Genomic DNA, 14,906 nt, shown 5'->3' on the forward strand with positions numbered 1-14,906 from the left:
AGGTTTAACAAAACAATGCGAACAATTAGAGCTGCTTAGAAATGGGAGGAGGTGAGGGGTTGAGGATAAAGAGATCCAGCCGAGGGAATTGAAAACAGCTCAGCCCTTTATTCTTCGTGCTGGCGAAGGGGCAGCGTTTCGGTTTGTGTTGCCTGTAAGCAGCAAACCATCAGTCTTTGGGAAACGTGTTTTAAGGCAAGGAGCTTGGTAAGACCTGTGGGTTAGATATTGGTATGAATAAGAAAAGTGCCCACGGTTCAGCTAGTTAATGCTACAAATAGCCATCAGCTCTCATGTGTAAAGCCTTAAGTCATGGGGAGGCCAGGTACAGCCTTAAGCGGAGCAGATTTTAATGCTGTCACGCTCCCCATCTGTTGCTACCTGAGTTGAGGTACTGGATGAGATAAGCTACTTTGTGGTCTTCTCAACACATCATTAATCCTCAGGCTGATCTGAGTTTACTATTTTTTTTTTAAAGCCCTCACAGGCTGATGGCACTAGATAATGCTGAAGCTGATGACTAACCTCTGAATAAGTGCTGCAGGCCTGAGTTTCCACGCGGGGAGGCTGCCCGCAGCTTCCAGCTGAAACTGGCATCACCGACTGCAGGAGCAGGACTTGAGTCTCTCCCGGGATCCTTGAAACAGGCTTTCTTGCTGGGTTGGTGCTGGTGTAATTGCAGAGTGCTGTGAGCAGAGCAGCCGACTTACAAGTCGTGTCCGGTGCTGAGGTCAGCAGGCAGCGTGGAGGGAGGCAGCGGGAGTTGTGCCGAGTTGTGGGGTGGTTTCCATGGTCCTTGGCTGCTTTCCCCATGAGATCATGGTAATAGCTACTTAGACACACAGCCCTGCTCTAGCCTTTAATTTAGGAGAGCGGCGATGGTGTATCTGCTTTTCATCTGTGCTGGTTTGGTGGTACCTGCAGCATGTTAAAGGTTTCGCCGCGTAATTGGTACAAATAAATTTGTGATTATCAGCCTGATTTGAAAGCCTCCAGGATTTGTGCGTGCTCACAGCAGGTACAAAAGACCAGAGTTTAGGTTCACTTGCACACAAAATAAACTCTGTGGTGAAGAGCTGAAGAGTTGCTTTGTGCTTATTCCTGCTAGGTTTGAATTCTGCGTTTTGGAGGGGAGGAAAAAAGCAAAGACATCAGAAATTAGTTTAGAATGTTTGAAAGCTAGATTATCCTTTTCTTTTTTTCCTCCCCCCCCCCGCCATAAGCAGCCTACTCTACATCTTCTGAAGATGGACACTTAGGTTATTAATAATGAATCAAAAATGGCATGACTTCGAGCAAGCTGGATTTCTCATACTGTTGTTATGACTTGCTGCAGACAGCTTCAAAGCTGCATGTGCTTCTGTCAGCAAAGAAATGTGCTGTTGCTGTCCGTCTCTCTCTCGTGACTGTTTGAAGCTCTGCAAGGACTCAGGCAAAGCGCAGCCCTCGGTCCTGTCCCAGCCAGGCAGCCTGGAGGAGAGCCATCTTCAAAGGAAATGAGACCCCTCTGTCGTGAGAGCTGCCTGCTCGTCATGAAAGCTGTTCTGCCCACTTGCTGATAGAGAGCAGCATTAACACAGGCTTTCCCCTTTCCCTTTCATCACCTGTACTGTATTTTTGGTCCTGCTGTTGTTCCGTGTGATTCACTTCTCCCTAAATACACCCCTTGTACTGAAACATCTCATTTTCTCTCGGGGTGCCTCTCCTTCAGATGATCAATAGCTGTGCATTCATTTAGCAGGCCACGTTCTTGTCAGACTTGTTAAACAAACGGACATCCCTTGTTTTGTGCTGAAGCAGCCTTCATTTTTTCTTTGGAGTGAGAGCCCCAAAGACTGAAATCCAGGAGCAGAACATGTGTGTGTCAGTGGTCTTCCCTGTACTACGCTGTCACCCATAGCTCCGTGTTTATCTGCCTGAACGCTTGTGCTGACCTCAGTTCAGTTATCTAAAGGGATGGTTTCCAGGCTGTCAGCCTGAATTGATGAGCCAAGAAATATGTCTAAATGAATTGGCACCATCTGGCCAGCCTGGCACCGAGTCGAGAGAGGTGGTAACGAGCTGCCATCAATGGGAGGAAGTCTCATATCATTAAAATGACTGTTTGTTAGTTCTCGTAGCTGTTCCTTGCTTTGCTGCTGACTCGAACAAACCCCGAGCCTCTGATTCTCCAGGAGCTTCCAGCTGACACCGAAATGTAGCAGACAGGTTGTGGCTTCGGAGCGGGGTGCGTGGCTCAGGACGCAGGCAGATGTGCTGCTCTGGATGCTGCCGGCCCAGGTTGAGGTTTGCTACCCAAAATACATCCCAGCTGGTGAGGAGCAGAGCCCCCTGGCAAAAAACTGTGTGTGTAGCTGCTACCTGGCCTGCTGCTGTCACAGCCATCTGGTTTTGCTGCCTTCCTATCACCTCCTCCCCCTCTTCTATCCAACATTATGGCACTAGAGCTGCAGTGGCTGTCAGGGCGGTTGTGCTGGCAGGTTAGAAGGGGCTGCAGTTTCTGGCATGAGCAGGGCAGCGAATTCATGTCGCTGGTCTGGAGTCACGGAGATTGTACTCTGGCTCAGGATCTGGCCACTTTGAGCGGTAGCTGAAAATGCGGGTGTCTGTGTCACTTGATAATGTTATTTAAAATGCAAATTAACACCAAGGCTCAGTGGAAACATTAATTGCTCTTAAAATATTGAAACTGGCCCCAAATAGCGAGATACCGACTCCTCGGCTTCCCATCTGTGCTTTTTGCAGTCTTTCAAATGAAGTCCCCGTTCACTGTAGGGACTGGGAGAGGGAAGGAATGAAAACACCCATGGAAGTGATGTGCTGGGTTGCACTGAGCACACGCTGGTACAGATGGTTGCAGGTAGGGCTGTGGGAGGAGCTCCGTGTTGTTTTGGATGGCCCTGGGGTGGGCAGAAGGGACCTTCTGCCGTGGTGCAGTCACTGCAGTGGGGTTGCTCCTACACTGGTGGCCCCGGGTCCCTGCGCTCTGCTCAACCCGATGCAGTGCTCCTTGAGGAGCCCTGGGTTTTGGCTTTGTGCTAGCTTTTGTCAGAGGGGGAATTTAGGGAATTCCCAAGCACCTATTAGGGCTTCTTAGGTTAGTGGGGACAATTCGAGAAGGCAGAGCAACTGGCTCATTGCTCTTTATAAATTCTCTTTTTTTATTTTTTTCCTTTTTGCTTTCATTGCAGTCCGAAAGCTCCCCATCATCAGCAGAGTTTGACCAAGGTTGACTTGATTTTGCCTTTTTCCCTGTAGCAGAAAACCTCGTGTCCTGTAGGCAGGTGGGACACAGAGCTGAGGGCAGGAGCAGCTGCTGCCAAGGTCTGTCCTGCAGCATGGATGAGAGCTCCCTCAGCTTCTGCCCTTTGGGAAACAGACTTTTCTAGGAACAGCTAGCTGAAAGCTTCTAGACCAGGGGCCCTTTGGGATCCTGGAGAGGGGCTGGGATGTCCTGGAGAGATGAGCTGTAATGAAGCACCTCCTTCCAAGCTGTGAACAGCAACAGCAACAGAACAGCAACAGCACCCGTGCTTGGGAAAGGTGCCTGGGCAAGAGTGCGAGCCTGCCTTCGCATTTCATCTGCAGCAGTATGAATTTCATCTCCGTAGTACGTTCAGGATTTGTTCCACCAGCACCTGAAAATAAATCAGTATTGAGCTGGTCAGAATTGGTCATAGTAAGCTGAGACGAGTGCCCAAAACCTCAGGGTTGAGCCCTTCACAGTGACAGTGACGATCTATTGCAGCGTGGATGTGACCAAACCCTACCTTTGGGTTCCTCTCTTCGACAGGTTTTTGAGTAGGTTGCTACTATTTTTTTTCCTTCATCTTTGAGTAGTTTACCGATCCTCGGTTATGACACACATTGCTTCGCAATTCCAATTTATTTGTGGTGAAAAATGCTTCCTCCTTTGAACGTTCAAAGGCTGCCTGCATAATGGCAATACAATTTGTCTTCCACGCACTCTAGGCAGAAAGGAGAGTAATACTTTCAGCCTCTTTTGATCCTCAATGTGAAGGGAAGCAGCGTGCTTAATTTTGAAGCGCAAAAATCTCATGAAAAGGGCCTGTGGACTGTGTCTGTAAAGCAAAATTTTTACCTATGATAACAGATGAAAGTATGTATTTATGGAACTATTCTAGAACAACAACAACAACAAAAAAAAACCTGAAACAGTGGCCATTAGATCTGTGTACCTTTAGAAACAGCAACATAAAATTGGGCTTCTTTTTTTCTTTGACTCTTAATTTCCCTTCCTCTCTCCATTTCCCTTACGCCAGCAACTGCTCTCTGTCCTGGCCCTATTACAGCAGGGAATGCGAAATTGCAGGGCTGTTTGAGGGCTGCTTTGCACAGGGCAGAGTGCGGCTATAAAACCCCAAGCTGAGCAGCAGCTGGCAGTAGAAGCCCAGCTGTGGCTGGAGCTGGAGTTTGAGACGTGTCTGGCGAGGTGCGTGCTGATGGCTGGTACGGGTAGAGGAGAAGCAGCTCCTGAAACTGGGCTGTTAACCTCAGCCCCGACCTGTACTTGCGTCTCTGTCGCCTCCAGATGAAAGAACAAAAGCTACTTTATTTGTCTCTCATCAACTATTATAAAAACATAAACTAATGACCGTTAACACAGGTAAATTGAGCTTTTTTTTTTTTTTTTTTTTACTTGAAACATAAACAGCAGCAGCCCAAGGCACTGCCAAAATGCAATCTTGTTCCGTGGGAGAAAAAATAAGAAGAGGTGAGGCAGTTCCTTTGGGTACCTGTTGCAATGAAGCCCTGATCTTTCAGTGAGTGCCCTTGGAGTAGAGAAAATTATTGAAGTCTGGTTTTTCTAGAGGGTTTCTCCATGTAAAAAACTCCTGCAGTGACTGTGGGATCCCCTTGCTTTACACTTTTGAGAATGAGTTTACTTCTACTTTATGTATATGTAAGGAGACGGTTTTACCATTTTCCCTAAATTTGTAACTCTTCAAGAATTTCCTGCTGTAGGATGTGTGTCATTTAGAGTGGGAGTAGTGAATAGTTGGAAAAGATTCCTGGCCTCCTAACATCTGAGTTTGTGGTGGGGCAAGAAAGGGCAGAGCTGAAGTTTTCCCAGTTAAGATGAGGATAAAGGTCCGATTTTCACCTAAATTGCAGGTGAGTTGCTAATAATTTTGTGGTTGGCATTTTGTAGCCTGTCCTGCTGAAAATCTTCCACTTGCTGTAAATGATGATGAGTCTGGAGAGGGTGAAAAGCCAGTATTTGAGAAACACAGCTATGAAAGATGGTGAAGGGAGGTGAAGTCTGCATCTTCTAGCTGAGTGTAAACAGGGAAAGGAAAAAAACCTGAACTATTCTGTATAATTTACTATTATTATAACTGCAATGTAACTGGTACAAAATCTCATCTGACCCTGCTATTTTTCCCCTTTTGGCATGCGGATGACTTCTGTGAACCTTATGAATTGATATTTTCTGTGCCAAAGTAGTTGTTTATCTTCTTCCTAGAGACCAATACTTATCGCACCCCTCTTTATGGGCAGCCTTCCTGGTGGGGGGAAGATGATGCAAATAACAAGGAGGACAGAAGGCAGGAGGAACATTATTCAGGTAAGGGAGGTGAATTTGTGGGACAGAGGAGTGGGGAGAGAGACACAATTCCTACGTATTTTTTATCTTTCTTGTGTGAGGTCATCCTGCTTCAAGGCTTTAATTACCACTTTTTTGGACTTGTTGTATTTGCACATTGCTCTGCGTAGACTGCTGCCAATGAAACCAGAGTAAGGGAAAACTAAAATGTTTCCACTAGCACAAGTGAAGGTTAAAATCAGCAGTCGTGGAGTAATTCCGTACGTATGAGAAAAGGCCTCATGAAGCTTGTTTGAGACCCAAGTTATGAAGCAGCGCTCTGTACGTGGTCATACGCAGCCCACCTGAATAAACCATTCAGAATGAGTCCATCTGCTGGGAATTTCCTCAGAGGCACTCGACTGGGTTGGATTGATGCAGAAGCTCTCCATTTTTAACCTCATCATGCTTGGAAGCCGTTCAGCGTCACTACTCCTGTTGTTGTGAATCCATGTGTGTGGAAGATGCCTATCTTTATCTTTGTGCAGTAAAGCTGGTGTTCCTGTCAAACATGCTTTCCTGCACAAAGACGAGCTTTATTTCAATGCACGTACAGTACATCTGTTTTCTGACAGAGAGGGGTTGTGGTTAGCGGCCCTCCCAAGAGGCTGAAATAAGGTAAGTGACCCTCTAGCCAAGAGGTTTGGGTACTACTGAAAAATGTGTTTGTAGCCCTGTTGATGTTACTGAATTCAGCACTGATCCAGCAAACACGTGCCTGTGATTAGCTTCGTACTCTCAAGCTTTTCCTTTGAACTGGAGAAAGTGGAGCAGGTGTGCGTGTAAGTGGATTCAGCAGAGTGAAACAGGATATCTTCCTGCCACATCAGCCCAGCATACAGAAACCTCGAAATGCCACCACCCACATAGGTTCTGCCAAAATATACAAGCGTGTGCACATGTGCTCAGCTCTTTAGGGAACAGTGGAAGAAAGAGCAAAGTGAATATGACAAACAGTGATCTGACTGTAACAGTGCTTACACGCCCATTTCAGTGATGAGGCCAGAGTATAAAGCTATCTAAAACAGAACTTGTATTTTTTCTTTAATTCATTTTAGCTACTTCAGCTAATGTTTGTGAATTTAAGGCTTTCTTTTTTTTTTTCTTTTTTTCTTTTCCTTTTGTAGATAGATCAAAAGAGATAGCCCAGCATGAAGAGGAACTGAATGGCAATATTTCTGCTTATAGAGATTCCCAAGAACAGTCGGTGTTTGCTTTCCGGAGAGAGCCAAGTTACTTTGAGATCCCAACTAAAGAATTTCAGCAGCCATCAAAATCTCCAGAAACCCAGGTCCATGAGATCCCGACAAAGGATATCGATGCTATAGTAGCTCCAGTTGTGCAGAGTCATGCCTCTTTCACTATTGAATTTGACGACGGTACCCCTGGTAAAATAAAGATAAAAGATCACGTAACTAAATTTTCACTCAGACAGAGAAGACCTTATAGCAAGGAACCAGCTCACGCAGAAGTGATGTCAGCGGAGAGCAAGGTGGCTGACTGGCTCGTCCAGAATGACCCCAGCTTGATGAGGCGGCAGTCTCCAGGAGACGATGTGTACAGTACCAAGAGTGACCTGCCGGTTCACGTGAGGACGCTTAAAGGTGAGTGAATGTCTTGTCACGTGGGCAGTGTTCACTGTTGGCTGTGCAAATGCAACATACTAAAGGGGGAAAATCTTTCTCCTGTCAGGGAGAGCTGCACTTATTTGTCTCTGCTCCAAATTTGCAAGATGAAGAGTATTTCTTTAATTACTGTTAATGGTTTTGAACCCAGCGAGTAGGCTCTTCACCCAGCCCTGAAGTCGTATGTGATGCTCGCCTGGGGACTCTGATCTGGTTCCTCCACATCTATATCCCTATCTTGGCATTAGCAGTGAGTGAAAAAAAGGGTTTTGATTTTTAAATGTTCAGTCATTTCCATGTGGTCAGGCAGGCTGGTAAACATGGGTATTACAGTGGATTTTCCTCTCCTGGCTTCTCCTAGCTGAAGAAATGACTTTTCTATTTAGCTGCAGTCCAGAAGATGCTAAGTGTGATCCTCGTGGGTACAATGCCCAGAGGTCATGGCACGGTGATTGGTGATAGAGTTGAGATACGCGTGATCAACAGTGGAAGAGAGAGTTGTGTCTTTGGAAGAAGGTTTCTTCTCTTAAACTAAAGCTTCTCAGAAATCCTGGTCCTTTCAAAAATTCCAGGTTTTGTGGACCTAGTTCCTATTAACTGTGGCACTATGAGGGAGACTTTCAAATGTAGTTTGTAACCTAATTCTTAGTGCAGCTGGTGGGAGTCACTTGATTCTCACATGACTTTAAATATATTTTTTCATGATCTGAGTTTGCTTGGATACCTCACTTGTGCTGTGCACAAAATAGTGAGGAGAAGACCACAGGTTCCTGCATTCTCACTGCCTTTGTATTCAGAGGCTGTGCGGGTGCTGGAAAAGCTGCCTTTGCAAACTGCAAATGAAGTCATATTGGAAGTTACTAGACCTAACTGTACTTGAGGTCCTTCTTAAGAGAGCAATACCTTGTTTTCCCTCAAAGGAATATTTGCTCAGTCCTTGTTGAAAAAATCCTTTTAATGTGAAGAGTTTTATGTATTATGCCTCCAACTTGCTGTTTTGTTTATGTGTTTTTGAGAAGCCCCTGTGGTCAAGAAAGTTTCACATAACCAGACATGGGGTTTGGCATGACATGGAAATTAAACTCTTTTGCTGTCATTGTTTCTAGTTCTTCCCAGTATGAGAATGTTGAGGTGGCCTGCCTGGGTACTTCAGGTCCCCTTTTCAGTCTACTGTGGCTATGTGATAGAAGTTGGTGGTGTTGGGTTTTGTGTTTTTTTTTGTTTGTTTGTTTGTTTGTTTTTTTTTAATTGAGATTCTGGGTTTTGTTGACTTGTTGGAGAACATAGTCTGTCAGGGATTCAGATGTGTTTCAGTAGTTTTGCTCTTTCCTCCTGGAGAAAACCAGAGTGTTAAGCAGCAGCTGCTCATCCTAGGGTTTTTCTGAGCAATGCAGAGAGTACTAGACTGGCTGCACTCACCTCTTTGCAGTCCGTGAGGTATGGAAAGAAGCTGAAGTAACTTAATGCATAATTAGCATATCAAAAAATCAACTGTTTGGACATTTGATTAAAAAATACAGTGTTGGCCTGAGGAGTTTATCCACCTCTGCTTTGGCAGAGGATGGCACGTCATTTATCTGTGATGGCTGTGTAACATGTTCTTCTTGCGGGGCTGATTTTGAAGATGCCTTGGAGGGAGGCTACAGCTGGCTGTGTACCAGCTTTGGCTCTTAGGATCACAGACACCCACCACTGGGGTTCATTAGCAGCGCCTGTTCCCTTTCAGGAACACTTTGGTGAATGTAAAGCCTGGTATTGAGACCAGAGAGCTCAGGTCTTAGCTGCTCGAGGGGATGTGCATGGTGTTCTGCTGGGGCATCCATAGGCACGGTGTTTTTCCTTGCATCCTCACAGTTTGCATTCAGCAGAGATCCTAGCCAAGACCCTTTAATTGAAGAACTTTTCCCTTTCAAGGACGCAGCTTATCAGCCCTCGGGGCGCAATGCAAAGTCTGCTGGCTTTCTTCAGCAAGGTGTTAGGAGACTCCTCAGAGGACCGACTCCTGGGTTGGATGGTTCCTGTGTTAAATTCTAATCTTTCACAGTTAACTCGAGGTAATAAATGGTCTTCACCCCTGTGCCTGGAGAACTTGCAAAGTAGGTTGGAGCAGTTTTTCCTTTCAAACACGTGGTATTTTAGCCAGTATATCTTGCTGCATATTACAGTCTAGAGCGCAGAGACCTCTTTCCCCGTTCTCCCGATGACAGGTTCCCGGTCGTTGACTGAATCAAGTTGTGTGCCTTCACACCCGTTTCCTTCTCCAAAAAAAGGTTTGTTTGGTTTTATTGTTTGTTTTACTTTAACTTAATCTCTGAGAGTCCTGAACTAAGGTGCTGAGGGGCAGAGAGCATCACTGATACAAAGGGAAGGCTGTAAAGTTGGTTGTCAGTAACAAATAAAAATAAGTGTAAGCTTACTTTAAGCTTAGCGAACTGTACGTAATGATTTAACGTTTGCTTGGCTGGTGGTAGGACGGTGTGACTTCTGGGCTGTCATGGTGTGATCCTGAAATCTTCAGGGAAGTGAAGAACCCTGCAAGTTCGCTTTTCCAGTTAGATGCTGTTTCATTCCCCGTTGTAGAGAGGGGTAATGTGGGTGCTTGGAGGTGCATGCGCTGGTAACACGCTGCTCTCGTGGCGTCTTCCTCACGGGGATTTGGTTCCTTGGGATGTGGTGCACAGGGTTCATTTGTAGATTCTGCAGAGAGATTTCTCCTGTGTAACAGAACAAAATAAGGTAATCTCGGACTACAGTAACTGGGCAGAATGGTAAAATAATGGCATTGCATGTATTTAAATGGCAAAAAGGAAATAAACAACGCCTCACGTATCTAAAACAATCTGTGTTACAAAATCAAAACCCCTTGGGGTTGAAATGATTTCTTGAATTATTTTTAATAATTTGATAGCCAGCCAGCTGTGTAAACCGGGATTTGGAGACAGACTCCTCCTTTTTTCCCCCTGAAGGGATACAGTCCCAGTAGCACAGTAGGTGTCTTTGGAGTTGTTTATTTCCTGTAGGATCTTTTTCTTTTAACTCAAAAGATATATTTCAAGATATATTTCAATTGGTAGGTAATGGCAGGGTCACAGAACCTGAGAATGTAAGTCAAATGCACGACTCGTTTCCAGGCAATAGGCACGAGGACGGGACGCAGAGCGACTCAGAAGACCCTGTGGCACCCAAGGCAGAGAAGGAGACAACGACGGGCAGCGAGCGGGCGGTGGAGCAAACCAAGCTGCAGCGCCAGATGAGGCGTGACCCCCACGAGATGCTGCACAACAAGCAGGCGTTCGTCATCGAGTTCTTTGAGGACACGCCGCGGAAGAAGCGGTCGCAGTCCTTCACGCACAGCGCTCACTCCTCCCAGAGCGACACCGATCCCGGGCTGAAGACCAAGGTCGAGAAGCGCAAGAACGTGCTGCCGGCGGAGAAGCAGGGCAGTGCGGTGCCTCCATCCCACATCGGCACGCAGGCGGGCAAACCCAGTAACAGCTCCTCGGGGACCCAAAGAGCTAGCTCCTTCAAGAGGGAGAAGACAGAGGATCGGATCAGCTCTTCGTCCTCCTCCGCTTCCAGAGCATCAGGCAAAGCCTACGGGAGCGTTGGGAGGAAATCTAAAATGGCTCAGGATTTTATGGCTGAGTACCTGCGGGAGACTGCTCAGTCGGGGAAAGCAGGGGCTGAGAAACCGGCACCTCAGCCCATGCCGGCAGCTCCACGCGTGGTTATATCATCAGAACCAGAGTCTGCCTCTACTCCACCTCCGGAGGTAAAGCCAGCCCAGGGCAGGAGGAACGACGAGGAAGATAGCGTGAGCGAGACGGGCACATACACCATCGAGACAGAGTCGCAGGATAAAGAGGTGGAGGAAGCACGAAAAATGATAGATCAGGTAAATGTTGCTCGCTTTTCTGGGCTTGGCCAGCGAGCTGGGGGCTGAAGGCTAGTGCTTCTGCAGCTGGTGACGAAGGCTCTAACTTCATTAGCTGCTGCCATCTTAAATCAGGTGCAGATAGGGGTTGTGGTTGGTGTGGGAAATCATCCTGGCTGAGCTCTGTTAAGGATAGGTGTCAACAAACTGTGAGACTGATCTTATGAACAATAACAACAAAATAGCCCAAACAATAAAAATGACAAACAAACAAAGAAACACCAAATGTCAGAAAGCAAGGTAAGCCCTCAGCAAAGAGCTGTCTTGCTTCCAAAATGAGATTCAGGTGCTAAAGTGCAAGTGGGCTCGCTGTGAGTTTAAAGGGGAGGGCAGCAGCAAAACAAAGATCAGGCTGGTCCTGCTGAGCGCCGCGGCTGGGAGCAGCTCTGCTCTCCAGGACTGGGGCTGCTCACGAGCCTCTGCCTTGGCCATGCCTCACCTCCTGCCCGCTGTTATGAATACGGGAGCTGCACCCCATCGCTGGCACTGCGTCCTGTGGCAGGCCAAAGGAAACACAGCCACGGGCTGGTTTCCTTCATCGTTCACAAGCCCTGGTGGTAGGTGGTGTCTAGTTTTGCTCAGCTAGGAAGGTAGTGCTGGCTGGCAGGGCAAGCGGCAGCTAGTTGAGATAAGTGAAGGGTGTGGTCTAGGGCAGAGGCAATCCTAGATGGATCTATGCTTGTTTAGATTTTGCAAAGTGAATGATAGCCTTACAAAAAAAAAAAAAAAAGAGGGTGAGGCTTAAGAATACTCCACCCAGCCAGGCAACCCCAGGGCAAACCAAAGTTTGGCTGATCTTCAGGTTTAACTTTCATCTGCGGTCTATTAGGAAAACAAAACTGGCAAGTTGCTGTGAACATTTAGTGAACCGTGGGCAGGAGGATGGTGAGATTTAAAGGAGGCCTTAATTGAACCTGGCTTTAGAGCTTTATATACAGTGCTCTGTGGGCCTCGATCTAGCTTCCCTCGTTTGTTTGGTTATTACACTTCTTCCTTACATCTTGTTTGAAATGCGATCGGAAGCTTTCAGGGCAGGGTGTTTCAGCCGCAGCAAGGCCCTAGTCCTAATATTAGATGCTTTATTGCTCTGGTGGGGAAATATGAGCAAAAATACCACAAAAGAAAAACAGTTTCTGGGGAGTAGTCTTGGCAGGCATGTGCCCGGGTCAGGCAGGCTGGTCAAACTCTGCTCCTGGCTGTGCCATAGGCTTGGTGCAGCATAGACCTGCCACTTGGGAAATAACTCACCAGAACTCGGTATTTCTGTCCAGGAGGGAAGATGTTATGAATTTTGAATTTGCTGAGGTTCTGGGGTGTTTGCTTTTTGTTCCTCTGCCACTATACACACTTTTTTTTTTTTTTTTTTTTTGAGGGAAGTAAGAGTGGAGAACTTCAGGCTATCACTGTCCAAACTTAGGTACCCTCCATGGTCTCCTCCTGAGCTACTTGCAGTCAGGGGAGGGAAGCAAGCCTTTCTGAGGCATGGATCTTGCTTACTCCCCTAGGAAAGCTTGTTCTTCTCCAGAGGGAAGCTGGCCAGCTAGCTTAAACACTTGTCTCAGAGATTCATCCATTCCCAGGTCCTTCCATGGCTGTGCAAGGCTGCTTTTCTCAGCCCTGTCACTGCTGCAGTCTATGAAAGACCCTGGAGATGGAGCTTTCCCTGTTGTGCTTTTTTTTTTTTTTCCTGCTTCATAAATTAGCTGGTAAATAGATTTCCTGACACTCATCCGAAATTTCTCAGGGCTGAAAAGGGGCTCAGTCAGTGAAAGTTACTACTGTTAAAGGCAACGCACTGAAATAATGCGGATGAGGGAAAAGGTGGGTGTGAGTGGGATTCTGTGAGTAAGCGTAATTTAAACTGCTACTGTGGGGTAGGGAAGAAAATGATTTAGTTAATTTGTATGGAAGGATTGGCAAGTGTTTCTGACCCTTTGGGATTGTAGTTTGTGTGTGAATAATGCTTTGTAGATTTGAATTTGGGGCTAATATTTGTTTTTCTTTTCTCCATATTTAATCTTTCCCACGCAAACATCTTTTCAGGTTTTTGGTGTTCTCGAGTCACCTGAATTTTCCCGAATATCCTCAGTCTTCCGACCAGTCATAAAAGGCGAAAAAGACGACTCTGGTTCTCATCAGCATTTAATCACTGAAAACGGCACTAGTCAGAAGTCACCCTTGCTCCAGGCATTTGCCTCAAAAGCTGTGAGTGGGTCTCAGGCTGACATGCAGGTACGGGCGGTCCAGGTGGATTTGTTGGGAGGGTGGAGGTGTGGGTGGGTTCTCTGGATGCATGGAAAGGTGATGCAAGGATTGGTTTCCATTTTGAGGAGACTGGGTGATGCGGATATGAGCGGAGAGATTTTGTGGCTTAGATTTGTTTTACAAACCATCTTTCTGACACCACCTTCCCCACCTTGTTGTAGATGTCTGTAGCAGCTCAGGGCAGTCAGAAGTGGGTGTCTAGGTGGGCGAGCCTTGCCGACAGCTACTCTGACTCTGGATCTGTTTCTGGGCAGGCTGACGGAGGTACAGGTAAGTCTCAACCTGGCATCACCTTTTGAAGGTGCCTGAATCTAAATCAGGATGATATGAAAAGCAGGAATTATGGGCTTCTGTGTGTCTGGCTGTGGCTTATGTTCTGTTTCAGCTAATGTATTTGTGGGTGGGAAGGGCAGGGTGAATTGTTCCCAGTGGAGCGAAGATTGAGAGTGCCTCTGGATTGCATTTCACAGTCATCCAAGTTCTTCAGTGTTGTATTTGATGTGACTAAAGGGCACCTGGGAAGCAGAAAGATTGTAAGGGCCTTGGGTGTTAACTAGCCCTAAGTAACTCCTTAGGCTGCCTAATGATGCCAGAGAAAAACCCTCTGCAAGTTGTCTTGGAGCATAATTGCTGACTGGTGCTTTTTTTTGGGTATGCTTCTCCTGTGCCTGGCTACGCTGAGAATTTTAGGCTGTTCTGGAGTTTGAGAGGTTTGAAATGTGGAGATTAGCATAGAAATCTAGGAATGGAGAAGGGAAAGGGAGTGGGAGGAGACCAGGTTCCCATCTAGGAAAGTCTTCCCTGCTAGGAAGACAGCTTACAAACCCTCAGGTCCTGTTGATATGTGAGAAGGGGAGAACAGTGCTTCATTGGCTTTTAGAAATGCTTTTACCCTTTTTTGTTTGGAAATATTTGTCGTTACCTTCACGCCATCAACAGCTAGAGACAGACTGAGTAAAGCTTAAAAGAAACCTTTGTTTTGGAGGTTACTGCCACTGTGTTCACACCATGTGAGAAAACGACTCCCAGAGCATTTGAAATATTACCATAGCCATCCAACCAGTTATCCTGGTATTTAAAGGTGGTATCAGATATGAAGTCCTGACCAGCAGGGGATAAATAAGAGTGCTCTTTCTGTGAAGTGTGTTCATGCTGAGGAGCACCCACGCTGGGGCAGTGAGAGCTCTAATTCAGTTTCTTCATTATTAGCATCTTTCTTCTGAGGCTTTGCAGTAGGATACAATCAAATGAGAACTTGTGAGAAACATCATCTACATTGTGTAGAATGGCACTGAAAACTGCATCGCTGGAGTGGTTTGGCTTGATGACTTTTCACGTCCTTCCTGTGGTCTGATTTTTATGGTAGATTGATGCCAGCAGATTCATAGTATGGCCTCTAAACATACGTGATTGTACTGAGAGGTAGATTATCGGAGAATGTCCAGGTAGGATTTCAGATTCAGAGGGAAGGTGT

The 14,906-nt window shown here is 46.4% G+C and overlaps 1 protein-coding gene across 11 annotated transcripts in view; it reads left to right on the plus strand.

Moving 5' to 3' along the window:
• CEP170B (centrosomal protein 170B) overlaps positions 1 to 14,906 on the plus strand; it is a 57,000-nt gene that overhangs the window by 21,804 nt on the left and 20,290 nt on the right. For 5 of the 11 annotated variants that reach the window (XM_035551249.2, XM_035551251.2, XM_035551254.2 and 2 more), the window contains exons 8-13: positions 5,489 to 5,590; positions 6,736 to 7,212; positions 9,441 to 9,503; positions 10,365 to 11,128; positions 13,211 to 13,399; positions 13,594 to 13,702. In XM_035551249.2, coding sequence (XP_035407142.1) covers positions 5,489 to 5,590; positions 6,736 to 7,212; positions 9,441 to 9,503; positions 10,365 to 11,128; positions 13,211 to 13,399; positions 13,594 to 13,702 — 1,704 coding nt within the window. Of the gene's footprint in view, positions 1 to 4,532; positions 4,628 to 5,488; positions 5,591 to 6,735; positions 7,213 to 9,440; positions 9,504 to 10,364; positions 11,129 to 13,210; positions 13,400 to 13,593; positions 13,703 to 14,906 lie in introns of those variants that run through there. The other 6 variants (XM_035551252.2, XM_035551255.2, XM_035551260.2 and 3 more) reach the window with 2 other exon arrangements.

Source organism: Cygnus atratus, chromosome 5, assembly GCF_013377495.2.
Source record: "Cygnus atratus isolate AKBS03 ecotype Queensland, Australia chromosome 5, CAtr_DNAZoo_HiC_assembly, whole genome shotgun sequence".
NCBI lineage: Eukaryota > Metazoa > Chordata > Aves > Anseriformes > Anatidae > Cygnus > Cygnus atratus.